Genomic DNA, 27,718 nt, shown 5'->3' with positions numbered 1-27,718 from the left:
GATTTTATCAAAGACCTTTTCTGCATCGATTGATATGATCATGTAGTTCTTTTCCTTTGTTTTATTTATGTTGTGGATGACATTGATTGTTTTTCTAATGTTGAACCACCTTGTGTACCTTATATGAACCCCTCTTGGTCATAATGAATTATTTTCTTGATATGTTGTTGGAGTCTATTGACTAGGATTTTGTTGAAGATTTTTGCATTTATATTCATGAGAGATATTGGTCTGTAGTTTTCCTTTTGAGTAATGTCTTTGCCTGGATGTGGTATCCAGTTTATGCTTGCTTCATAAAATGAATTAAGGAAGATTCCATCCTTTTGTATGTTTTGATATAGTTTGAGTAGAAGTGGTGTCATTTCTTCTCTGAATGTTTGGTAGAAGAATTCTCTGATGAAACCCTCTGGGCTAGGGCTTTTTGTTGTTGTTGTTGATAATTTTTCATGACCTTTTCAAGCTCATCTTTTGTTATGAATCTGTTCAACTTTTCCACCTCAGTCCATGTTAGTTTAGGTAAGTGGTGTGTTTCCAGAAATCTCTCCATTTCTTCCAGATTTTCAAATTTGTTGGAGTACAGTTCTTCATTGTTGTTGTTGTTATGTGCCATCGAGTCAGACCTGACTCATAGTGACCCCTCCTTGAGTTGCTGAGGCAGTATCACTATGGAAGTAGTTTGCCCAACCTTCCTCCTGATATCATCCTTTTTATTTCAGTTGGTTCTGTTGAATGTTGACCATTTGTTTCTTATTCGTGTTATTTGTATTATCTCCCTCTTTGCCTTTGTTAAATTTGCCAGTGGTTTGTCAATTTTATTAATCTTTTCAAAAAACAAACTTCTTATCTTGTTGATTATTTTTAATATTGTCTTTCTGTTTTCTGTTTCATTGATTTCTGCTCAAATCTTTATTATTTCCTTCCTTCTGGTGCTGTAGGCTTTTCTTGCAGCTCTTTTTCTAATTGTTGGTGATGTTGGTTTAAAGTGTTGATTTTGGCTGTTTCTTCTTTTTTGATGTGGGCAATTTTTTTGCTATAAATTGGCTTCTGATCAGTACTTTTGCTGTGTCCCAAAGACACACAGCATGTTGTATTTTCATTCTCATTTGATTAACAGAATTTTGCAATTTCATTTTTTTTTCTTCTCTTACCCAGTTGTTCTTAAGAAAGGTGTTGTTTAGTTTCCATGTGTTTGCTCTTTTTCCTGTTGATCTTCCTATTTTTGATTTCTAATTTGATAGCGTTGTGATCCCAGAAGATGTTTTGCAGTATTTCAGTGTTTTAAAATTTATTAAGGCTTGCTCTATGGCCAGACATATGGTCTATCGTGGAGAATGTTCCGTTTGCACTGGAAAAGAATGTATATTGTGCTGCTGTTGGGTGCAGTGCTCTGTAGATGTCTATAAGGTCAAGTTTGTGGATTGTATTGTTTAGCTCTTCTCTATCTTTTTTGAGTTTCTTTCTAGTTGTTCTAACTTTCATTGAAAGTGGTGTGTTAAAGTCTCCTACTATAACTGTGGAGTCATCTCTTTGTCTTCTCAATTCTGTTCAAGTCTGATTTATTTTGGGACTCTTTAATTATGTCCATAGATATTTATTGTGGTTATATCTTCTTGTTCAATTGATTCTTCAATCATTATATAATGTTCTTCCTTGTCTCTTATGGGGTTTTTGTCTTAAAGTCAATTTGATCAGAAATTAATATTGCCACTCCTGCCCTTTTTGGTTGCCATTTTCTTGATGTATCTTTTTCCAACCTTTGATTTTTAGTCTATTTTTTTCTTTGTCTATAAGTTGTCTCTCTTGTAGACAATGTATTGATGGGTTATGTTTTCTTACCCAGTTTGCTACTCTCTGTCTCTTGAGTGGTGCAGTTGATCCACTAACATTCAGTGTAATCAACGACAAGTATGAATTGGTTGCTGCCATTTTGTTATGTGTTTTTTCATGGTGTTCCTGGTTTTTTTGTTCTATTTAATTTACTGTGCTGAGCTCATTATGCTTATGAATCATGCTATCATTTCCTTTGTTATTTTTTAAATTTTTGCTAAATATTTGTGCTTGTTCTCTTTTTTATTGTGATGTGAAGGTTTATCTTTTTTCTTTGGGGTTACCCTGTGATTTATAATTTTCTCCCTGAGTTGTCTTACAATTTTCTTGACTGCCTCACCAATTAGAAGTTCTGTAACTATACTATTTTTTCCCTCTTTTTGGTTTGTAGCTGTCCTCATTTACCAACTGATATCTCTGGTTCCCTGTTTACAATCTTGTAAGCTTATTTTACTTTGGGTACATCCATAACTGTGTTGGCTTCTGGGTTATGTCATCTTGTGTATTAATGGTTGGCTGTTGTTTGCTATTACTGATTCTCTGTTCAAATGACTCCTTTTAATATCTCTTGTAAGTTTGGTTTAGTTTTAACAAATTTCCTTAATTTGTGCTTATCTGGAAATCTCCTGATTTCACAATCATATCTCAGGAATCATTTTGCTGGATCTATAAATATTGGTTAGAAAATTTTCTCTTTCAGGTTTATATATTTCATCCTATTGCCTCCTCACTTGCATAGTTTTTGCTGAGAGATCAGCGCTTATTCTTATTGGTCATCCTTTGTAAGTAGCTTTTTGTTTTTCCCTTGCTGCTTTCAAGATTTTTTCTTCGTATTTGGTTCTGATGAGTTTGATGATGATACGTCTTGTTGATTTTCTTTTGGGGTCTATCTGATTTGGGGTTTGTTGGACTTTCTGAATGGTTGTATTCTCCTTTCATCGTATCAGGGAAGTTCTCTTCCAAGAAATCTTGGACAATTTTCCTGGTGTTTTTTTTCTCTTCCTGTTCTGGAAATCCAGTTACATGTAGCTTATTCCTTTTTATGATATCCTTCATGAGCCTTAGGCTTTCTTCATTTTGTTTTGAGCTTTTTTCTGGTTGATTCCTCTCCAAAGAAGTATTCAGGTATTTGTCTTCAGTCTTATTAATTCTGTCTTCCATTGATTCAGTTTTACTCTTTTCCCCTTTCAATGTGTTATCTATTTCTGAAAATTCAGTATTAACCTTCTGGACTTACATCTGTGGATTTTGAACCATTTCTAATCTTTCACTTATTTTTTCATTTTGTTCTTGTATTTTCTTTCAAAATGGTTTTAGGGATTTTTGTATTTTCCTTAATTTTGTCAGTGTTTTCCTTGATCTGTCTCTCCATCCTTTGAAAATACCTAAATATAATTCTTTTGAATTCCTTATCAGGGAGTTCCAATGCTGCTTCTTCCTCTGAGATATGTTCTGGATCTTACCTTGCTCCTTTGTTTCTACCATTTTATCTTGCTTCTTTGTGTGGACTGTGATTGTCTGTTGTCTCTGAAACATTTTGACATTGTTGTATTTAGATCTCTGTTAAATGTTTGTGAAGAGCTGCAAAGGGTGAGTCAGGCTTTTGTTGGTGTTCATTTATTGTTGGCCTGTTGGTGGAGAAGGAAGTTGTGGCTTTCACTCACTAAGTGAAGCTGCAGGAAGTGTGGGGGTAGTTGTGTTGTATGGGACTGTTGCTGTTTCCCACTCAGTTAGACAAAAACAACAATCAAATAACCATCAAAAAAGTAATAGCAGGTGGACAAAAAACACATGGGAACAATAACCAAAAAAAGAAAAAAAGAAAAGAAAAAAAACACCGCAATATCTGCGGAGAGGGCAATAAGAGAAAAGATGTAGAGTAGGAGAACAATGAAGAAAAAAATGTGAAAAATGCAAAAAGAAAAACAAGGAATGGGGTTAACCATGAGAAAGAAAAAGATGTGAACCAGAAACAGAGAAGTGAGAAAATGCTGAAAACTAGAACCTTTCCAGTCGTTTGTGTCCAGAATGTCCTTGTGGTTTCCAGCAAGTGGACCCTCTTTTTAAGTCCCTGGAATCTGGGAGAATGTTGTTGGTTTAAATATCCAAAATGGTTAAACTGCTTGTAAACATTCAAAATGGCTATGCCCTCAGACAGGCAAAAGTCCACAGCTCAGCCCACTTTCCTCTTCCCTGCTTCCTCTTTATTCACCAGCAACCAGTGCAGTCCTCTATGCAGCCCCTGGCTATCAGGGATGATTTTTAGGTTAATTCTTAGGTTCTAACACTAGTTGGCAACATGCAAGCTTTCTGTGCCATCAGGATCACTGACAGACCACAGCTCCGTGTGTCTGCTTTTTTTGGTGTTTTCACTCAAGTTCTACTAGTTGGAGTTTAGTTCACTTCTATGTCCTTCCCTTCAAAGTTTAGGGCTCCAGAATTATCTTCTGTATCTGAGTTAAGTGGTTCCCCTTTTCTTTGTTGAAGAGGGTCTTTGTAGTCTGTCTGCCTATTCCACCCTCTTACCGGAACCTCTCTTGTGAACTCAAGATTTTCATTGCTTATAACCAGGAAACATAGTATCTTCTTTTGTTTTTGTTTTTTATAAGGGGTTACTGACGTTTGTTCAATTCAACAGCAGCAGACACTGCTCAGCCACCTACTCCACAGGGAAATAACCATCACATTCCAGCCTTGTCATCAGAATAATGAATCTTATATTCATCTTAAAAAAAAAAAAGGCATAAATAAAAAAGGCATAAATTTTGAAAAGCTGACACCATGATGGGCTTGTTTCGGGAAAAGAACAAAGGGCTTAGTCTAGGACTCTTTGCACTTTGTTATGGTTCTGGTGATTCTGCCTAAAATTCTCTGAAAATGTTGAGTTTACATTTAGAAATGCAAATTAAATTAAAGACTGCTATACTTATACTATTTTCAATTCATTGAAAGATGTCAAGTTTTAGCTTTTTTTATTAAATATTTTAAATATAGGTGTTTTTAACATTTAGAATAAATTACTTCAAGAATTCAGTTGGCCCAGCTTTGACTAACAACAACTAAGCTATCATATATTGTATGTGTTTTTTAAAGTATTTTTAGTGTTACCTAAACAGTACCTCTAACCTTCTATTTTTTCATATAATAAAATTAAAAGCCTGATATACTTTAGAAAATTCATTTATTTTCCTATATTATTGATTAAGGAATGATATGTGCATATGAAATATTGTTGAATAGTTGAATTAAGGGTTATATATATTTTGTTGAATACCACTAATGAAAAGAAGGATATAGATTTATACACTTAGAACAAAGGATGCTACTTCCAAGCAATTAAAAAAAATTACTTAAGGAATTATTTTTTGATGGAGATTAGTGCTTTTTAAGGAGCTCTGGTAGTGTAGTGCCTAAGGCGTTGAACTGGTAACCAGAAAGCTGGCAGTTCAAACTCACCAGCCACTCCTTGGAAGGAAGATGGAGCAATCTACTTCCATAGTGATATTGCCTTGGAAACCTAAAGAGGGGTCGCTAGGAGTCAGGTCTGACTCCACGGCACATCACAACAACAATTACAACAACAACAGTCCTTTTTATTTCCCTCATGAAAATAAGATTAAATGAAACAAATATTTGACATAACTGTAAATCACACTTTGCCTATCTTTTGAATTTTATTTATTTATTTTCCTTCTTGCAAAAATTCTTATATGCTCTCTTTCTCATGATAATTACTTTTATCCTGTGGATGTATACGACAGAGTCCTATTAGTGTTCCTATATATCCAATGAAACGTATGGGCACTTTCTATATTTATTTTTAACTAGCTAATTTTTGAGGTGGTTATTTGTGAAAATATCTCAAAGTACAACAAGAAACCTGAAATCTTAGAATTGCGCCCCATGAGTGTCACTGAATAGTTACTATTTTTAGCAATAAACACATTGCTTCACTGTACCATTTTAAAACATTAAAATAAAATTGCCTACCTCAGTAGGCAGATTGTTTATTTACCATAAAATAAAAACACATTTGCTATGAATCAGCAATAGCATGTTTGAAATAATGTAGTAATAGTTTTTATTTGAGAGTGTCTTAGAGTTTGAAGGAAGACTGGACAATCTATGTCTGTAAAGATTTATCTCCTTGGAAACCCCAAGTGGGTTTCTAGGAGTCGGAATCAACTTGATGGCAGTGTGTTGATATGTTTGCTTTAGAGTATCTTAGAGTGAAATATGGGAGCTCTGGTAGCATAGTGCCTAAGGCACTTGACTGCTAATCAGATTGCTGGTGGTTCAAATCCACCAGCCACTCCTCAGAAGGAAGGTTGGGCAACCTACTTCCATAGAGATACTGCCTCAAGTACCCAAGGAGGGGTTGCTATGAGTTGGGTCTGACTCGACGGCATGTAACAACAACAAGAGTGAAATGTATAGAGATCTCTCTCTTGCTCCCTCTTTATCTCTCTCTCCCTCTTGCTCTCCTTCTCCCTCTCTCTCTTTTTCCTTCCATCCATCCATCATCTATGTACCTATCAATAATCAGAGTTTTATTTCAAAGAATTGGCTCACATAATTGTGGAGAGCTGGCAAGTCTGATATTTGTAGGTTGGATGACAAGAAGAATGGAGTAAGTGTTCTGACAGCATGTCCACTTAGAGTCTTTAGGTGGCATACGCTCTAGGAAAACTCTTTTTTTGCTGTAAAGGTCTTCAACTGATTGAAGACTACATACATAATGTTCTCTTTTACAAGCAGTTAGGAGTTCTTATTGACAAATTATACCTAATGTACAAAAAGAAGATGTAAAGGATTACCCCATGATTTTTGTCTTGTGTCACAAGGGGAACATTCAGGGCAAAAGTAATAAATTTTGTGTTTAAACATATTACATTGAAGATGCTTTTGAGACATCTGTGTCTCAGTTTATTAGACAATTGGAGAATTTCATCAAAATTTCAGGGCCACTATATTGACCTAAGGTAGTGATACAAGGGATTGGAAGTCATCAGTGTATTATCGATGATTAGTTGAAGTTAACAGCATAGATTAAATTATTTAAGATGGGTACATAGACAAGAACTATTAAACTTTTCTAGAGAAAACATCTACTGAATGAACACTTGTGCCACAAGTTTAGTAATTGACACATGGTTACATTCAGGAAAGCTTTGAACAACAAAATTCTTTCAAGTGAAAATACACATATGAAAAAAGAAATAGTATGCTTAAAAATCTGAGAGTTTTGTTCATTCATTTTCATATTTACTGAGTCTCAATAGGCATATAAATAAACCAAAAATAAAACTCCTTGCCATTGAGTCAATTTTGACTCATAGTGCCTTACTGGACCCACTGCCTATTAATATTTCCTAGTCTTTAAAACTTTATGGCAGATGACTGCCTCATCTTTCTCCCATGGGGAAGCTGTAGGGTTTGTTGGATACATTTATGTTGAATACTGTATAATGATATAAATGTATCATTGATATAACATGATAGTTTTATAGCACTGGGCTGCCATCAGTTATCAGGCAAGCACTTAACAACTGTACCACTGGAGTACTGTCCAAGGAAATTAGTGGTAGAGGCATTGGAAGTAGGGCATTCTAGGCAGTGGGAGAAGTGTGATCAAAGTTATAAAAGTATAAACTAGATCAGAAAACTGTGTAACATTCATTGTGTCTGAATTTATGGCTGAATTCATGATAGGGATTGGACTAGAGTAAGAACGAGCCAGACCGAGTCCAAATTGTGAAGCTTCGTATTTGAATTTTATTTTATTCTGGGCAGTTTTGATTTTATTACATTGGCAATGGGAATTTGGCATTAAAGAAAGACTCTTCTGCCTTTAATATGGAGGATAAATTAGAAAGGGACCCAAACAAGTCAGATACCAGTTATGAGAATTTTTAAATGATTAAGTTCAAAATAAGTCTGAAGTAATGTGTTATATATGGAAATGAAAGGAGAGCCATAAAAGACATATAATAGTTTTGTTTATCAGGAACTACATTTGTCCAGTTTGTCAATAATCTAATATTAATCTCCACTGGGAATTAATAGAAATATAGTTCTGTATCATCAGTGGTAACTGTTCATATACGCTTACTCTTTTTTTTACACTCTCTTCATCTGTATCAAATTTCTCTCTTAATTATCCATCTATTTTCCCTCCCTTCCCCTCCTTTCCCATTCCTGGCAACCAGCAAAGAAAATTTCCTTCTCTGTGTAAATCTTTCCTTGACTTTTTACAAATATGGACTCATACAATATTTGTCCTTATGTGATTGACTTATCTCACTCAACATAGTATCCTACAAGTTCCTCCACATTATGAAGTGATGTGTTTATTTGTCACTATTCTTCAGTATTGCATAGTATTCCATTGCATGTATGTACCATACTTTGGTTCCATTCTTCTGTTGATGGGCACTTAAGTTGTTTGCATCTATTTGCTATTTTAAATAGTGCTATGGTAAACATGGGTGTGCATGTATCTATTAGTATCTCTAGTCTCACTTTTTTAAGATATATTCTTGGTAATGGGTTTGCTGAATCAAATGGTTTTTCTGTTTCTAACTTTTTAAGGAAGTACCATACCATTTTCCACAGTGGTTGCACCATTTTACAGTCCCACCAGCAGTGTATGAGTTCCAATCTCTCCACACCATCACTAGCATTTGTTATTTTATGCTTCTTTGAACTTTGCTATTATTGTTGGATGGAGGTGATATTGTTGTTTTAATTTCCATTTATCTAATGGCTAATGATCGAGAGCATTTTTTCATGTGTTTGTAGACTGCCTGATATCTTCTTTCGTGAAGTGTCTGTTTATATCCTTTCAAGAATTTGAATTGGTTTGTCATTTTGATGTTGCAGTGTTAAAGTTTTCTGTAAATTTTAGGGATAAGTCTCTTGTCAGATATGTCATTGTTAAATATTTTTTCCCCATCTGTAGGTTCTCTTTTTACTCTTTTGGAGAAGTCTTTTGATGCACATAAGGAGCTCTGGTGGTACAATGCCTAAACCATTTTACTTCTAAGCAGAAGGTTGGCAGTTCAAACCCATTATCTGTTCCACAGAAGGAAGACCAGACAATCTACTTCCATAAAGATTTACTGCCTTGGAGACCCAATGGTGATTGCTATGAGTTTGAATCAACTTGATGGCAGTGGGTTTGGTTTTGATTGGTTTCAATGCACATAAGAAGTTTATTTTTAGAAGGTGCCAGTCATCTAGTTTCTCTTCTGCTGTTTGTGTATTTTGGGTTATGCTTCATAGTCTATTTATACCATAAATCAGAGTCCATAAGATTGCCCCTTTTTTATCTTTGATGAACTTTATAGTTTTGGGTTTTATGTTTAGGTCTTTGATCATTCTTGAGTTTGTTTTAGTGTATGGTGTGAGGTGTGATCTTGTTTTATTTTTCTGCAAAAGGACAGCCAGTTTTGCCAGCACTGTTTGTTGAAGAGACTATCTCTTCCACATTGAATGGATTTTGGCACTTTGTCAAATATTAGCTGTCCATATGTATCTTTTTCTGGACTTTCAATTCTGTTTCATAGTCTTTGTGTCTATTGTTGTACCAATACTAGGCTGTTTTGACTACCATGACTGTAGATTATAGTAGGTTTTGAGATCTGGGAGTATGAGACCTCCTACTTTATTTTTCTTCTTCAGTAGTGCTTTCTTTATCCATGCTGTCTTTCCTTTATATATAAAATTAGTGATTGATTTGTCCATGTCCTTAAAGAATGTCGATGGAATTTACATTGGGATTGCATTGAATCTAAGATTGCTTTGGGTGTTATTGACATTTTCACAATGTTCAGTCTTCCTATCCAAGAGCATGGGATATACTTCCATTTATAGAGGTCTTTTGGTTTCTTATAGTAGTGCTTTGTAGTTTTCTTTGTATAGGTCTTTTCTGTCCCTGGTAAGATTTATAAGTATTTTATCTTCTTGGTTCGTTGTTATTGTTGTTGTTATGTGCCGTCGAGTCAGCCCCGACTCATAGCAACCCCTCCTTGGGTTTCTGAGGCAGTATCACTATAGGAGTAGATTGCCCAACCTTCCTTCTGAGGAGTGACTGGTAGGTTTCAACCGCCAGCTTTTGGTTAGCAGTTGTGCTTTAGGCAATATGCTACTAGAGCTCCCTAGTAGCTATTTTAAAGATATTATTTTCTTTATTTCCTTTTCAGAGATCTATCTGTTGGTGTAGAGCTGGTAGCATAGTGCCTAAGGCACTTGACTGCTAACCAGAAGGCTGGCAGTTCAAACCCACCAGCCACTCCTTGGAAGGAAGGTGGGACAATCTACCTCCGTAGTGATACTGTCTTGGAAACCCAAGGAGGGGTAGCTATGAGTTGGGTCCAACTCGACGGCATATGACAACAACAACAACAGAGAAATGCAAATGTTTTTTTGTGTGTTTGTCTTCTACCTGCCACTTTGCTGAAACTTTCAATTAGTTCTAGGAGTATACTTGCTGAATCTCTTGGGTATTTTAAATATAGGATCCTGTCATCTGCAGAAAGAGATAGTTTTACTTCTTCTTTGCCAATTTGGATGCCTTTTACTTCTCTTTCTTGCCTTATTGCCCAGGCTAGGACTTCCAATACATTGCTGAGTAGAATTGGTGACTGGGCTATCCTTGTCTAGTTCTTATTTGCAAGGGGAATCTTTGAGTCTTTTTCCATTGAAAATAATGTTCACTGTTGGTTTTGAGCATTTGCTTTTATTATGTTGAGGCATTGCCCTTCTGTTTCTATTTTGCTGAGAATTTTTATCAGGAATGGGTGTTATATTTTATCAAATGCCTCTTCTACATCGATTGATATAATCATTTTGTTCTTTGCCTCTGTTTTATTTATGTGGTGGATTACATTGATTGATTTTCTAATATTGAACCATTCTTGCATACCTGATATGAATCCTGCTTGGCCATGGTGTGTTGTTTGTTTGTTTGTTTCTTTTCTTTTTTTAATATAGTGTTGGATTCTATTGGTGAGGATTTTGTTGAATATTTTTGCATCTATATTTATGAAGGATGCTGGTCTGTAGTTTTCCTTTTTTGTTCTGTCTCTGCCTAGTTTTGGTATCAGGGTATCCTTTGTTTGGAGAATGAATTTGGGAGGATTCCATCCTTTTCTGTGTTCTGGAACAGCTTGAGTAGGATAGGTGTTATCTTCTCTGAACATTTGATAGAATTCTCCAGTGAAGCCATCTGGGCCAGCACTTTTTTTGTATGGGGAGTATTTTTATTACCTGCTCAATTTCTTCCTTGGTTATGGGTCTGTTCAAATCTTCTACCTTAGTCAGTGTTTCTAGGAATTTGTCCATTTCTTCTAGGTTTTCAAAATTTTTGGACTACAGTTCTTTGTAATATTCTGTTATTATTCTTATTTTGGTTGCTTCTTTTGTGATTTTGCCCATTCCATTTGTTACTCACCTCAGTCTTTTAGCTTGTCATATCATCCTCTATTCATGTGCACAATTATTGACACCTTGGAAGGATGTAAAGTAGACAGGACTTTAAGGTGAATAATAACACCAGGTTTTACTCCTTAGCACAACAAACAGTATGAGCATTTACCCAGGAATAAAACTCAGAAGGCTGGAAGGGATAGTAAAGAAAGATGAATGGAAACAGTAAATACAGGGAGGAAGTACGAAGAGTGCTGTAACATCGTTGGAATTGCAATTAGTGTCACAAAACAAAATGTGTATGAATTTTTGAATGGAAAACTAATTTGTTCCAGAAACTTTCACTCAAACCACAGTGAAAAGCTCTCTATATATACCACAGCAAGAAAAAAGTACCAAAGTGTTAAGCTTTCTGGGAATTGAGTCATCCAAAAATAGTTGAAGCGATGGTAATATATTACCTGCATAATTTTTTTAAAATGGCATAACTAAAATAGCTTATGAACAGTTTTTTGAACAGGCCTGACTTAGTGCAAGGAAGGAAAAGTGTAATCTTCCCACCCTCCTCCTTCAAGTTCAGGCATTTTCCTTTTGGTCCTTGCTGATCGGATTAAATGTGAGAGCGCACATAGCTTTTCTAGTCTCTCCATTTGTAAAATCAAGGCTCAGTTAATTACTTAAGAAACTAGGATCAACGTATGTAAACATTTAACCTTGCTTTTACTCTTCTTGATTTTAGACCTGCTTGGGTGCAGAGGATTGTTATTGAAGCTATCTCTTATATCCACTTTCTCTCTTATTTGAAACCAACTGTTCTGGGCCCTTCTGATACTGAGTGAGCACAGGGAGGGAAGTGAGGCTAACATCTGGGATGGAGTTGCCTGACTGGGACAGTAATAATTTGATATTGGGTCCCTCAGCATGACAAAGACAAATACTGGCCCATTTTTCCATGGAGGGCCTTTGTGGCTGTGGTGAATCTCCTTGAAGGTCATAGTGCCTCCATCTGGTCATTAGTAGCTCCAGCCCAAACCCTGACTTGTTGGTCAACCATCTCTTGACTTAAACACTTTTAAAATGACCCTAACACTTTTAAAAGGACCCTTTTAAAATGGCCATAGGGCATTTTTGCCTTATGGTTTCCTCTCATTCCAACTGTCTCTTTCTTTGTTTTTCTGTCTCATTTTAGACACTTTAAGCACTAGTGAAATATTAATCTTTATCTGAGCCCACTTCTCTAAGTGGTTCCCTTGAGCCACTTCTCACTTAGTCTGAGGTGATGAGAGAAGAACCATAGCTCTTCTAACATCTTTCTGGAGAGAGGTCCTCACTGCTGCCCACTACAAACAACCCTCTCCCCTCCTTTTTGTATAGCCTGAGTGATGAACTAATGCTAACAAAACCATTCCTTGATATCTTAGCACCTTGTTTTAGTTTTTGCAAGTATTTCATATCATTGTTATTTTAGGCCTTTGGGGCCTCAAGAAAACCTGGGAAAGACTATGAATATACCAAATAGTATAATAAAATAATTGAAAAATACATAGAGCCCAATTTCAATTCAACTTTCTAGTTAGTAGATCTCTTCATAAAAGAATAAGCTGTTTTAGAAAGTTTTGTGTTTTATATCATTGGACACCATTCAAGAATATTTCAATGATAATATGTTAATTAACGGCCTGTTTTATGGCCATGTGACTTGTGCAGTTTCAAAGGATCCTGAGCAATGGGATGGGTGGCAACTTGTTTAATGTCTCATGTCACCTTTTGAAATTGCTATTAATTTTTGAACAAGAGACCCAGAATTTCATTTTGCCATGGTCCCCATAAATTATTTTTGAATTACAACTGTTCTCATGTGTAAGTCTGGAGACTAGGATCTTGATTGAAAGAACCTTTCCTTTTCTTTTCTTTCTTTCTTTCTTTATTGTGATTTGGGTGAAAGTTTACAGAGAAAATTCACTTTCCATACAGCAGTTCATGTACGCTTTGTCTCATAACATTGACTACAATTTACCACAATACAACAGTTCCCCTCCCACTTCCTCCCCATAGTTATCTCTTCCCTGTGTCCTTCCTTTCATGCACTCCTGCCCCTGAGCTATGTCCCTGTGCATACACAGCTCTTTGATTCTCTCATGATTGTTCTCTCCAAGGAGTGTATCTACCTAATGTAAATGTTCTCCTCATATGCCTGTCTTTTGTTTGTCTGGAAGCCACAGGTGTGGGAAGAACCTTTCCTTTACTTATGATTATGAAATTCTAAATGTGGTCCACTCTATGAAATTTAACTAAAGTTTTTATTAAAACAAAAAGCAATGCTAATCTCAATCATACAGTGGGTGTGTTTTATAAACTTTTTAGTGTACTTTATAGTAAGTAAATATAATGTAATAAAAAATCAAGTTATTTTCAATTCATTCCATTAGGTTTAATTAAGGAATTTTATTTTTTAATAGTAATTTTTCACCTATATTATATAATCAAAATATGTTATATTTAATACTCATGGATTATTAGGAGTATTTGGTTTACTTCTTAAACATATACCACAATTATGGGAGCACAAATACATACAGAAAAATAATCTTTATATAATGATTCCACGTTCTGCTAATATAAATGTCTTTATTTTTAGAGAAATTCTAAGTGATGTCTTTTTTCCCAATTGATACAATTCTGTATAATTGACTTTCATTTTTATTCATTGTTTCTTGGAAGGGAAACATCTGGGAACAGATTTTACGAATACCCTTCATCTTGGAAATAATTAATGCGGTTCCCTTCATTATCTCAGTAAGTCTTAAAATAATCTTAAAAGAAAATAATTTTTTTATTAGCTCTAAGAAAATTCTTTATGTCTAAGTACAATTACCTACCAGCCACTCCTCAGAAGGAAGGTTGGGCAATCTACTTCCACAGTGATACTGTCTCGGCAACCCAAGGAGGGGTCGTTATGAGTCGGGTCTGACTCGACGGCACATAACAACAACAACAACAATAAGTACTATTACATAAGTGGTAGCTAAGGTAAATGGATTTAAACTTTGATTAGAATCATGATACTAATAAATAAGAAAATAGGTTGTATAACTGGATTGTCTTATTAACTGAGAACTAATGAAGCAATAGCAAAATGAAATGCTTTCTAGAAATATATGTTCTAGAACTGCTACTTGAACAATCGTTAAGTATTGGTCACACAGATTTGGAAGTAGTTACTCCATTTCTTGTTTATACGGTAGAAATACTTCTTGTAAAAAGGAGAAATTCAGTAGAATGAGTGTTCTGTCTACTGAAATTTTCTCATACTGAAGATACATTTATCTCTAATTTAGCCACAAAATTCACTAAAGCCAATTTTCTCTTCAGTAGAATGTTGCCAATAATCAGGTGACTAGCAATGTCTTCTGTGTCAAAGTTCTGTATAAGACATATGTCACCTGTTCAATTTTGTTCCATAAATATATAATCAACACTTTTCTATTTGTTAATTAAGTTTTAATCTCAATTTGATAGAGTTTTAATAATATCCATTTTGAGGATTATAATTTCAAAACTTTGTGTGTTTTAATAGGATTATGAAAATAGGTAGATGCCTGACATTGTTGCTCATTTCTGACCATTATTTTAATTTGAGTAATTTACTTAAAGGAGCAACTGGAATTAGATTTAATGATGAGGCTGACTAAATAAAATTCCAGCTGAACATGGTTCCTCAATGTTCCTTCAAGTAGTTGAATCAAAAATAGTAAAAGTAGTCAGCATAAAGGGCAGAATCTTCTCTTCTCTTTCTTACTTTTCACTTCCATTTGCAGAAAAGAGAGAGTCTGTATCTATGATATGTGGTTACACTAAAAGCTTTATGATAGATTTAGCATAATTACATATAGCTGCCGTCTAGTAAGGAGCTCTGGTAGCGTAGTGCCTAAGCACTAAACTGCTAACCAGAGGGCTGGCAGTTCAAACCTACCAGTCACTCCTCTGAAGGAAGGTTGGGCAGTCTACTTCTGTAGTGATATTGCCTCAGAAACCCAAGGAGGGGTCGCTATGAATCGGATCTGACTCAACAGCACATAACAACAACAGCCATCTAGTAAGAGCTTATTTTCTTTATGGTTTTACAATAATTACCCTATGAAATTTTTCTAAGACTTAGAAAATGAATGAAAATATATACATGTTTTAATTGTCTTTAATGTTATTTTTTATTTTATATATTTATTTAATCTGCTAGATATAATCTCTTGCTTTGAGAGAAGAGTTTTAGTTTTGATTTGTTTTTCAGATATTCTGGCCTTCCTTAAGGAATCTGTTTGTACCAGTCTTTCTAAATTGTTGGCTTGCCAAACATGCCTTGGAAAATATGATTGTAAGTATTAAAGCAAAATACTAAAAAAATATATTTTTTAAAAAAACAAAAAAGCTTTATTTCCCTTTTAGTGTTCATATCAAACAAAGAGAGAAGATAGATGATTTGGAGTTTTAGTCTTGTACTTTCACTTCCTGCTTTCTCCTCTAAAGTATAAATTTATCCTACTGGAATTTGCCAAAACCAAAGCAAAACCACTATCATCTAGTTGATACCGACTCAGACCCCTATTGTGTTTCCAAGGCTGTAAATCTTTATAGAGTAGATTTCCTCATCTTCTTCCCACAGAGCTATAGGTGGGTTTGAACCACTGACCTGGTTAGCAGCCAAAATGCCCTACCTACTATGCAAGGGATTTATTTAGTTACATTTAAATTTCTAAATTTTCATTTTTAAACTTAACTTGCTATTTTAGTAAATAATTACTTTCATTTAAATGCCTATAGAACTTTATTTTGGTAAAATGCTGTCAAATATAAGTTAACATAAAATGAATCCTGAGCTAACTATTGGTTTATATCCCAAAGAGAATGAAAACTTGTAAAATACCCACATTGCCAAGTCCCTACCTTTGTACGGTTCTGTGATGTATTAAACAAAAATGGTTCAGACTTTCTAAATGTCAGCAATGCAAAACCTAATTGCTTTTTGAATGAGTCCAACTAAGTAGCCAATCTTCTGAATACAAATAAACCAATTCCTGCTATCTGTTGATTATAATGGGATCTCTGGTTTTAAGAATTCAAGATGTCAAATTGCCCTTAACTATACTTTCATATTCATGTGAATCTGTAGGGTTATGTGTGGCCCAGGGTTGGAGCTAGAAAGTCATCTTGTAAAGCCACCTTTTTTTGGATTTGGTTGGAGTGAAAGGGAGTGGTGTAGTAGGAGGGAGAAAAGGAACAGAGGGTAGAGTAAGAGATGCTAAACTGAGAGCTGCCCTGCACTTGCATTTTGCCCAAGGTGGACCCTGTTTGGAAGGACTGGTTTATATCTATGACCAAAATATATTTACCATCAGCTTTAATACTTATAAGCTGTCTCTAAGACATCAGCTGTTCATTCATTCAGTCCACATGTGTTAATATGGGTCCATTGCTTTAACTCTAATAAGCAGACAATTTAACTTCTCTGCTCATTTCTTCATCTACAGAAGAAATAAGAATACATACATTACAGGCTTGCTTGAGAATTAAATGAAATTACACACACACGTGTGATCTATATCTGTATAATATTGTATCTGGAATAAAGATAGTAAGAATTATTAATTTATGCTCCCCCCTTTTTTTGCTTAGTGTGTACTAATGAAGGCCTCAAATCACATTTTTATTTTAAACAAATAATTTGTGTAATAATTAGCCATATTCTACTTTTAAGTTTTTTCAATGTAAACTTATTTTAGAAGGTTTTATTTTTAAAAAATCATAAAAGATTACTATGTAGAGCTACTAAAAACTAAGTCTAGCTACTTAGAAAAACAAAGGTTGTTGGGAGGTTAGCTTCTTTTTCTTCTAAATAGCTTTTTAATAGACATTATAACTCAATGTTTGGCCAAATGTGTATTTGGATAACGTTTGAGTAGGAAGGTTGGGCAATCTACTTCCTTAGTGATACTGCCTCGGAAACCCAAGGAGGGTTCGCTATGAGTCTGATCCGACTCGATGGCAGTAAGTTTTTTATTTAAATAGCAGATGAATATTGCTATATTAAGTAACCACTGGAGATCAAGAAAATACATGGCCAAAGGATGGAAGTTTACTGCCTGTGGAAGCCTTTGCAGAAACACTGGACTATTGTTTACTGAAAACAAATGTTGTTTCACTAAATATTGATTGTTGAAATTGCTAATGAAAAGAATTACACTGGGGTGGAAGAAAATTCTGCCTGTTACCATATTATTAGCTTTTAGAAAAAATAACCAAGATAGGGACTATTGTTCAATCATTGAGATGACAGGTGATGTTTTACAATACACAGGATTCATTTTCTATTTTATTTCTTTATTTTGCTTCTCTTCCTCCTACTGATCACTAAACATTTATCTGTTTTCTGCATGATATTATTTCTTCCAGAAAAAAGTAAAGAATGAGAGGCAAAACTCTAATCAGTCAACTTAATTCTTTGTTTTTATCACAGTTCTGGTTAAATGTATGGTGAAGGAAGATAAAATAATGGCTCATTGAGCTTTTATATTGGTGAAGTTATTTATCTTGTGCTGTACTGATTTTAAAACCATTAAATACTTATTATAGAAAATTGGAAATGGACAGAAAAGTATAAAGCCAAAAATTATAAACATAAGTCTACAGAAGCTAAGCACTGGTCAAATATTTATATACTTGCAATATTTTCTATACGTAAATATACATACATTTCAGATATGGACTTCCAACAATTGATTAATTAAATGCCTTCCAAAAATTAATTACAAATTACACGAGTAGTATCATAACTTAGTGCTCTACAAACTAAACTCTACCAATAATTATTATTTTTTATTGTCAATCAGTTGGAAATGTGCAAAATATATCTTGAATTCACATTTATATTAGTATTGAGGAAATGAAACATTTAAAATTTTTTTTCATTGGCTTCTCAATTTTTAAATATCTATTTGAAATTTTTATTTGAAATTGTTTGCCATTATTTCATTTTAGAGTTCACAAAATGAGATTTGATATTAGTTTCACCCAGTTATTACTCCCTTCATCTTTGAATATATTATTTTCTGAGAATTTTCCATAAGAGATTATGTTAACCATGTAGAGTTTGGGGGAATTTAATGCAACGTCTTTCCAAATGTTTACAAGGCAAGTAAACTGAAATCTACTACTTCTGTGGTCTTACCGTATTACCTTTGGAATATGAATTGTTGTTGTTATGTGCCATCGAGTTGGACCCAACTCATAGCTACCCCTCTTTGGGTTTCTGAGGTGGTATCACTATGGAAGTAGATTGCCCAACCTTCCTTCCATTGGGATATGGTTGTTGTTTTTTTGTTGTTATGTGCCGTTGAGTCGGACCCAACTCATAGTGACCCCTCCTTGGGTTTCCGAGGCAGTATCACTATGGAAGTAGTTTGCCCCATCTTCCTTCCGAGGAGTGGCTGGTGGGTTTGAACCACCATCCCTGTGGTTTTTTGTAATTCTAAGCCAGAATATAAATGTCCTGCTATATTAGTTTAAAATATGTGTATTGGCTAAGAGTTGGAAAGTTAAAATGTAATGTATCTTAAATTCATGGATATTTAATATTTATCTAAATTTACAATATACTTTTCTCTGTATTGTTTTAGAATGACCTACACAGAGCCATTCAGCGTACACAGTCTGCAATGTTTAATCAAGTTTTGATTTTAATATCTACATTACTATGTCTTATCTTCACCTGGTAAGATTGTACATATCAGCATTTTTACTGTTTTCTTTAATTATAGTTTCTAAAGAAAGAAATACTATAAACAATTTTAATTTATAGCTAGCTAAAATGAAATAGAATAATACTCACCAGAAAACATAACCTGTAACCCATAGAAATAAAAGTAATTTCCTTCTTCTCATTTATACAAAAAAACAGGAAAGCACATATATTGTTTTGTATTGATATTTATTGCAGCTCTGACATTTCCCCCAAATACTATAAACAACAAAATCACAAGCATGTGTATTGCATGTCATAGTTGTCAAAACAAGAATTTCTCCATCATACATGAAGGTGCCCTTGAGTCTCTACAATCTTCAGAGCAAAACCATTTTTGAAGAAAACTGTCATTGCCCGTCACTGTCTCTGCCGCTGCCTCATCTACATGATGTTCAGTGTGCGATCAGGCCGAAAGCAGGGGCAGATCCCTTGACAGTGCAAGGCAAGGCCTGGCACTTTGCTTTACTCTAGAGAACAGGTATTTCCTCTTTTGGAAAATCACACTTTGGCAATTATAGAGTAATCCAACGTGAAATAGTGCACTGCATATATAAATTCATGCAGATCCTTCAATAGAGAAACAAAAATATGAAAATCAGAAAATGAGGTAGAATAATTTGTCTGTTTTGCAGGATTCTTAGATATAATTGTGCTCTGACCTGCATCTGACCCTGTTGTGGAAGAGAGAAAGCTAGTTAGGAAGTACTAAAAAGAAAACTACACACATCTAGTACCATGCAGTGAGATATAAATACATAAATATGTATTTAGTATATGTACGTGAAGACATAGATATGTAGGCATAACAACTACTTTGTATGATATCTTTGAATATGAAATGTCCCTCTAAAATGGACACCATGTTGTATAATTTTTCAGATTTTTTTGAACTCTTCAGGAACTCTTTTTATGGTTTACACAGTATGTGATTACATAAATATGAAATACTAAAGGTCATGACTTCCCTTAATTCTTAATAAAATGTCATTATTTGATTAATTTGGGAGTTTTTTTTATTTTAAGGAAAAGTATATAAATTTTTTTACATATACATGCACATGCTAGCTTTTCAACGGCTGAATGGAAAATTACAAAAATGAAATTAGTGATTTCTAATATAATGTGCAATTCTGTTAAAGGATATTTGAAAAAGAAGTAATTGAAATGCTGATGCCAAAAGAAAGACTTTTTTTTTTTTTTTTTTGCATGATGATACTTAAGTACTTTTTCTCAGGAAGCATCCTCATCACAATTCATTTTCATCTTCAGAGTGATCTCTACTTGCTGCTGTTTTCTGCCTAGTATTTCTACTTTGGGGGGGATATTTTTTTATTTTCAGTGGTAAATTTTGTAACCTCCTTATACCAAGGGATAAAACAGTGCTAGATATAAAACAGTGCTCATGAGGAACAACAACAAATACAAGGTTTTTGTGATCTATGTGAAATTTCCATTAAGATATTCATCATTTTAATCATGTATGTTTCATTTTTTGTTTTATTTTCAATTATAGTTGCTCTTATTGTATATGTGTGTGTTTCACTTTAGACAATTGAGTAGTAGTTTTGACGTATGTTATCTAATGTTTTCAGCTGTGATCACTGTGTAGATATGAGTTTGCCTCTTAATTTGCAAGTATTATATACAGTTATGATTAGCTACAGAAATGTTACTGCTTTCATCACATATTCATAAGTATATTTTTACCTTATTTTTTAAATTTTAATAATCTAGAATGAGTAAACTAAAAATTGGATTTTTTAAAATTTTCTTCTCTATCATTGCAAGCAAAATGACTTCATAAATACTGATAATCACAATAAAATAGAATAAGTCTTATTTGAAATCATAGGGAAACGAGTAGTTATCAACCAAGAAAACTATTTATTACTTAATACATGGATGTTTTTTCTTCTTTTTCATAAAAGCCTAGATAATATGCTCAGAAGTGGTATACCAACTTGATAATATTTTGTTTTTCTGCCATTCTCAAAATGGGGTTCCCATCTCATGGTTCAATATTGTTGTGCTACACCTACTATTGTTGGAAGGAAGGTTGGGCAATCTACTTCCATAGTGATACTGCTTCTGAAACCCAGGGAGGGGTTGCTATGAGTCAAGTCCGACTGGGTGGCACATAACAACAACAACAACAGCACTTTTACTATTGTATTCTAACATCTAAAAAGCATGATAAAATGGAGATATTATGTCCTGCATTTTAAAGTACAACCCAGAAGGTGCATGTGCAATTTAGACTCATGTTCATTGGCTAGAATTTGTGGGTTTGTTGTTGTTTATTCATACATAGATTCAAGGGGCCCTGAAAAAATATCGCTTAACTGTTTAGCTGGTATAAACAGTGTAAGCAGTTGATGATAGTATTACCATGGAAAAGAGAAAAACTAGATTATGAGGAAAAATAAGAAATCTCAGCTACTGATCAATTGCAAAAGTCCATCAGTACATTGTTACTGTTGTTAGGGTCTATCGAGTTGGCTCTGTTGTACTCAGCGACCCTGTGTACAACAGAACAAAACACTGTGTGGTTGTGTGCCATCCTCACAATCCTTGTTATACTTGAGCCCATCATAGCATCCACTGTGTCACTCCATCTTCTTGAGGGTTTTCCCTTTTTGCACTGACCCTCTACTTTACCAAGCATGATATCCTTCTGGCAACATGACCAAAGTAGGTGAGATGAATGATATCCTTCTGGCAACATGACCAAAGTAGGTGAGATGAATCCTGGCCATTCTCTCTGACAAGGAGCATACTGGCTGTATTTCTTCCAGGACAGATTTGTTCTTTCTGACAGTACATGATGTTTTCAATATTTTTTACCAACACCACAATTCAAAGACATCAACTCTTCTTAGGTCTTCCTCATTCATTGTCTGCCTTTCACATGCGTATGAGGCAATTGAAATAACATTGGCTTGGGTTAGGCATGCCTTTTTCTTCAAAGTGACATCTTTGATCTTCAACACTTTAGGCCAGGTCTTTTCAGCTGATTTTCCCAGTGCAATATGATACCTGATTTCTTGTCTGCTGCTTCCATGGGTGTTTGTTGATTGTGGATCCAAGTAAAATGAAATTTTTGACAACTTTAAACTTTTCTCCATTTATTGTGATGTTGCTTACAAGTCCAACTGTGAGGATTTTAGTTTTCTTTATGTTGAGGTGTAATCCATACTGCAGACTGTAGTCTTTAGTCTTCATCAGTAAGTGCTTCAAGTTATCTTCACTTTAAGCAAGCATGGTTGTGTCATCTACATACCACAAGTTGTGAGTGAGTCTTCCTCCTATCCTGATGCTGTGTTCTTCTTCATATAGCCCAGCTTCTTGGATTATTTGCTCAGCATACAGATTGAATACATATGGTGAAAGGATATAACCCTGACACACACCCTTCCTGATTTTAAGCCATGCAATATCTCCTTATTCTATCTGACATCAGCAATGATTTTCCTCATTCCACATCCTCTTCTGCATCCAGCTTGGATTTCTGGAATCCCCTGTCAATATATTGCTTCAACCATTTTTTAATTATTTTCAGCAAAATTTTACTTACATGTGATATTAATGGGAGCTCTGGTGGTGTAGTGCCTAAAACATTTGTCTGCTAAACAAAAAGGTGGCAGTTCAAACCTACCAGCCACTCCTCAGAAAGAAGACTGGGCAATCTACTTCTGTAGAGATACCGCTTACCCAAGGACACCCAAGGAGGGGTCACTATGAGTCAGAATCGACTCGATGGCAGTGAGTTTTGGTTTTGGTTTGTGATATTAATGATATTTTGGATAATTTGCACATTCTTTTGCATCACCTTTCTTTGGAATGGGCATAGATATGGATAACATCCAGTCTGTTAGCCAGGTAGCTGTCTTCCAAATTACTTGGCAAGTAAGTGCCTTCAGCACTGCATCTGTCTGTTGAAACATCTCAATGGGTATTCCATCAATTCCTGGAGCCTTGTGTTTCACCAGTTCCTTCAATGCACCTTTGACTTTTTCCTTCAATATTATTGTGTCTTGATCATATGCCACCTCCTGAAATAGATGAACATTGATCAGTTCTTTTTTTTTCTTTTTTCACAGTGACTATGTGTATTCTTTTTTCACAGTCACTATGTGTATTCTTTCCATTTTCTTTTGATGTGTCCTGCATCACTTGGTATTTAGCTTACAGAATCCTTCAATATGGCAACTTGATACCTGAATTTTTTCTTCAGTTCTTTCATCTTAAGAAATACCAACCGTGTTCTTCTCTTTTTGTTTTCTAACTCTGGGTCTTTGCACATTTCATTATAATGATTTATTTTTCTTCTTGAATTTCTCTTTGAAATCTTCTGTTCAGCTCTTTAATCTTGTCATTTCTTCCATTTGCTTTAGCTACTCTTTATTCAAGATAAAGTTTCAGAATCTTTTCTGACATCCATTTTGGTCTTTTCTTCCTTTCCTCTCTTTTTAATGAGCTTTCCTTCCTCATGTATGGTGCTCTGATCTCATCTCACCAGTCATCTGGTTTTTGGTCATTGGTGTTCAATGCATCAAATCTATTCTCCAGGCAGTCTCTAAATTGAGATGGGATCTAATCAAGGTCATATTTTGTTTCTCCTGGGCTTGTTTTAATTGTCTTCAGCTTCAACCTGAACTTGCATATGAGCAGTTGATGATCTGTTTCACAGTCAGCTCCTAGCTTTGTTTTGGCTGAAGATATTGAGCTTCTCCATCACCTCTTTCCACAGGTATAGTCCATTTTATTCCTATGTATTCCATCTGGTGAGATCCATGTGTACAATCACCCTTTATATGATCGAAAAGAGTTATTTGCAATTAATAAGTCATTGGTCTTGTGCAATTCTATCATGTGATCTCCAGCATCATTTGTACCCCCAAGGCCATATCTTCCAACTACTGCTGATTGTTCTTTTGTTTCCAACTTTCATATTTCAATCATCAGTAATAATCAATAATGTTTATTCCATGTTTCATCAGTTTCAGACAGCAGAAGGTGATAAAAATATTCAGTTTATTCATCTTTGTCTTTAGTGTTTGGTGTGTAAATTTGAATAATAGTAGTATTAACTGGTCTTCTTTGTAGGCATATGACTACTATCCTATCACTAACAGCATTGTACTTCAGGATAGATCTGGAAACATTCTCTTTGATGATGAATAAGACTCCATTCCTCTTCAATGTGTCATTCTTGGCACAGTAGCCCATATGAGTGTCCTATTCAGAATAGCTTAATACAGTCCATTTCAGCTCACTAATGCTTAGGATATCAATCTTTATGTGTTCCATTTCATTTTTGACAACTTCCTATTTTTCTAGATTCATACTTTGTATATTCCATGTTCCAATTATTAAGGGATGTTTGCAGCTGTTTCTTCTCATTTTGAGTCATTTTCCATTAGCAAATGGGTGATTCTACTTTAAGGAAGCAGATTATCCCCAGTCATATTTTGAGTGCCTTCCAAGCTGAGGGGCTTATCTTCCTGCATTATATCAGGCAATGTTTCAGGGCTATTTATAAAGTTTTCTAATAATATATCAGATCGTGTTTCACTGCTATTCAGAAGATTTTCACTGGCCACTTTTTTCAGAATTGGATGGCCCCTTCCTTCTTCTCAGTCTGTCTTAGTCTGGAAGCTCCACTGATACTCGCAGGTATTTGAAATACCAATCGCATAGCTTCCAGCCTCATGGCAACATACAAGCCTCCACAATATGACAAACTGACAGACAAGTGGTGGATCTGTACATTAGTTGTTTAAAATTCAGGATTATATTTTCTTGGAGCCCTTGCTGAACTTAATTTACTTAACTTTATATTTTACTCAATTAAATTAGGATAATGTTAATCACCTTATGGATTTTTCTTTTTATGACAATTAAATGTTATGTTTTTATAATCCCTCTAGCAAAATATCTGACAAATTGCATGAATACTCAAAAATCATTGGTGTTTCCCTTCACAATTCCTTTTTTGTGTAAGATGATCAAATTCTCAGATGAGTCCACAGAAGCTAATTCATTCCAAAATGTCTAAGCATATAACCTACTAATAATACTATATAATTGGACAACTATTTCTAAAAATATGTTTAACAGGATATATGGGAAAATACCTCCATCAACTATAATGTGCTTAGGTTTTGTGCACTTACACCTCCTACATTTTTCTAGTTATCCTAGTTAAGTTAAAGATAATAGTAGTATCTCTCTGATCACATTTTTTTATGGGGGAAGTATACTTAATTTCAGGAGCTCTGGTAGTGTCATGCCTAAGGCACTTGACTGCTAACCAGAAAGCTGGTGTTTCAAACCCACCAGCCACTCCTCAGAAGGAAGGTTGGGCAATCTCCTTCCATAGTGATACTGCCTCGGCTTGTAGTGATACTCGACTCGACGGCACATAAGAACAACAACAACACAACATATGATTTTCTGGAAAGGACAAAACTATAGATACAGTGAAAATATCAGTGCTTGCCAAGAGTTTAGAGGGAAGGGATTGGCATGAAAAGGCAAAACACAGGACATCTGAAGTGAAGTGAAACTACTCTGCATGGCACTGCAGTGGTGAATACATGACATTATGCATTTGTTTAAACCCATGAAACTGTGCAATGTAGGGTGAACTCTACTGTAAACTACTGACATTAGTTAATTATAACACATAATTTATCAATTCATGTGTTTTAACCAGTGTATCCCAGTAATTCAAGTTGTTACTAACTGGATAAACTGCACAAGGAGCAGAAGAAGTATATGGAGAGTTTTTATATTCTCTGAATAATTTTGTCTGAACCTAAAACTGTTCTATAAAATTAAGTATTTGTTGTTGTTGTTATGTACCTTCGAGTCGGACCCGACTCATAGCGACCTCTTCTTGGATTTCCAAGGCAGTATCACTACAGAAATAGATTGCCCCATCTTCCTTCCGAGGAGTGGCTGGTGGGTTTTAACCGCCAACCTTCTAGTTAGCAGTCAAGTGCCTTAGGCATTATGCTACCAGACCTCCTAGAAAATCATATAGTTAGAATCATATAGTGAATTTTCAGACTGGCTTCTTTGATTCAATAATGAGCATTTAAGGTTCCTCTGTAACTTTTCATAATTTGATAGCCTTTTCTTTTTATGTCTGAGTGATATATCTTTTTATTACTGAATATCAATGTACCATCATTTTTTAAAATCTGTACTCCAGTTGAATGACATCTTGGTACTTCTGATTTGGGCATTTATGAATAAGGATACTGTAAACACTTGCGTGCAGGTTTTTGTATGGACATAAGGTTTCAACTCATTCATGTTAACATCTCTGAGTGTGATTCTGGATTGTATATTAAGCATCTGTTTAGCTTTGTAAGAATCTGCCAAAACAGCTGTACCATTTTCCATGCTCACTAGCAGTGAATGAGAGAATCTGTTGCTCCACATCCTCTTCACGTTTGGTGTGGTCCGAGTTTGGGATTTTAGCCATTCTAGTAGGTGTGTAGTTCATTGTTATTTGAACGTGCAAATCCCTAATGACCTATGATGCTGAGCATACTTTGATATGCTTATTTACTATCTGTATATCTTCCTTCAATAGGTGTTCAGATCTTTTGTCCATTTTTTAGTGTCTTTTTTCTTACTGTTGAGTTTTAAGAGTTCTTTGTAAATTTGGATACAACTCTTTTATTGGATAAGTATTTTACAAATATTTTCTCTAAATCTTTGGCTTGTCTTTTTATTCTCTTAATCTCTGGACATATTTAATACTTCTAATTTTCTGAACATAGCATCACAAAATTCCTGTCTGTGTCTTCTATCTCACTTTCCCTACAGCAGTTTTCCTTATTTGAACTTAGAATAAGGTGACAAGTAGAAATCACAGGTAAAGTATGTAGGAGAATGATACTAGCAACTGGCACAGAAGTGACTTTTTAAAGAAAAAAAGTAAAATTTATACTTAAAACTATTTAAGGAGGATTTTCTAAGAATAAAGATTCCATCATTTCTGGGCCAGCTCTCTGAATATTGAGCCACATATCATGTTGAAAATTAGCATTATTTTTCCTACCTGTCTTTTAAATAGGCTACTTCGGATGACATTTTTACATTGTGGTAAGGTTACATATATCATAGAACATGACTATCAATGTATTTTCAGATTTGAACTCTTGATAAATTCATACTAATTTAAGCTCCAAAGATTCAGATTCAATATTTGATGAATTGACTGTGTTTTTCACAAATCACAGAATCTTACCAATTCCCTCTTTTAGAAAGCTGCTATATAGTGTTAAAATGTATTATTTCTTCATCATTATTAACATTACAAAGAAGTATCATTAAGCATCTGTCTACAAGAGAGATTATGCTCAGTGCCAAAATGAAATAAAAATTAAGCTGCTGACCCACTCTCAGTAGGGAATGTGCTCAGAATTGCTTTTCCTGTCATTGTAATGGAATTTGGCTAATATGTCCACATGTTGACTATGTACTCCTCTTGATCAATAATGCACATTTCCAAGACAGCTGGGATTTGTGATTCAGCCTGTGACTCTGAAATAAACCGGAGTAAACTGGTAGATCCGGGAATTAAGTGCATGACTTTAGCTTAATTATCAACTTACTCTAACCAATATAAGTAGTAAAATTTATAATTCA

At 34.7% G+C, this 27,718-nt stretch overlaps 1 protein-coding gene across 1 annotated transcript in view; it reads left to right on the top strand.

Moving 5' to 3' along the window:
* KCNT2 (potassium sodium-activated channel subfamily T member 2) overlaps positions 1–27,718 on the top strand; it is a gene marked incomplete at its 3' end in the record, with an annotated part of 574,934 nt that overhangs the window by 183,899 nt on the left and 363,317 nt on the right. Inside the window, exons 6-8 of the mRNA XM_007941175.1 lie at positions 13,978–14,052; positions 15,545–15,628; positions 18,927–19,021. Of these exons, the coding sequence (XP_007939366.1) occupies positions 13,978–14,052; positions 15,545–15,628; positions 18,927–19,021 (254 nt within the window). The remainder of the gene's footprint in view (positions 1–13,977; positions 14,053–15,544; positions 15,629–18,926; positions 19,022–27,718) is intronic.

This window comes from Orycteropus afer, unplaced genomic scaffold, assembly GCF_000298275.1.
Source record: "Orycteropus afer afer isolate SDZICR_OR568_19922 unplaced genomic scaffold, OryAfe1.0 scaffold00075, whole genome shotgun sequence".
Lineage (NCBI taxonomy): Eukaryota > Metazoa > Chordata > Mammalia > Tubulidentata > Orycteropodidae > Orycteropus > Orycteropus afer.
Note: the sequence above shows the minus strand (reverse complement) of the source record. Positions and strands in the feature narration are given on the sequence as shown.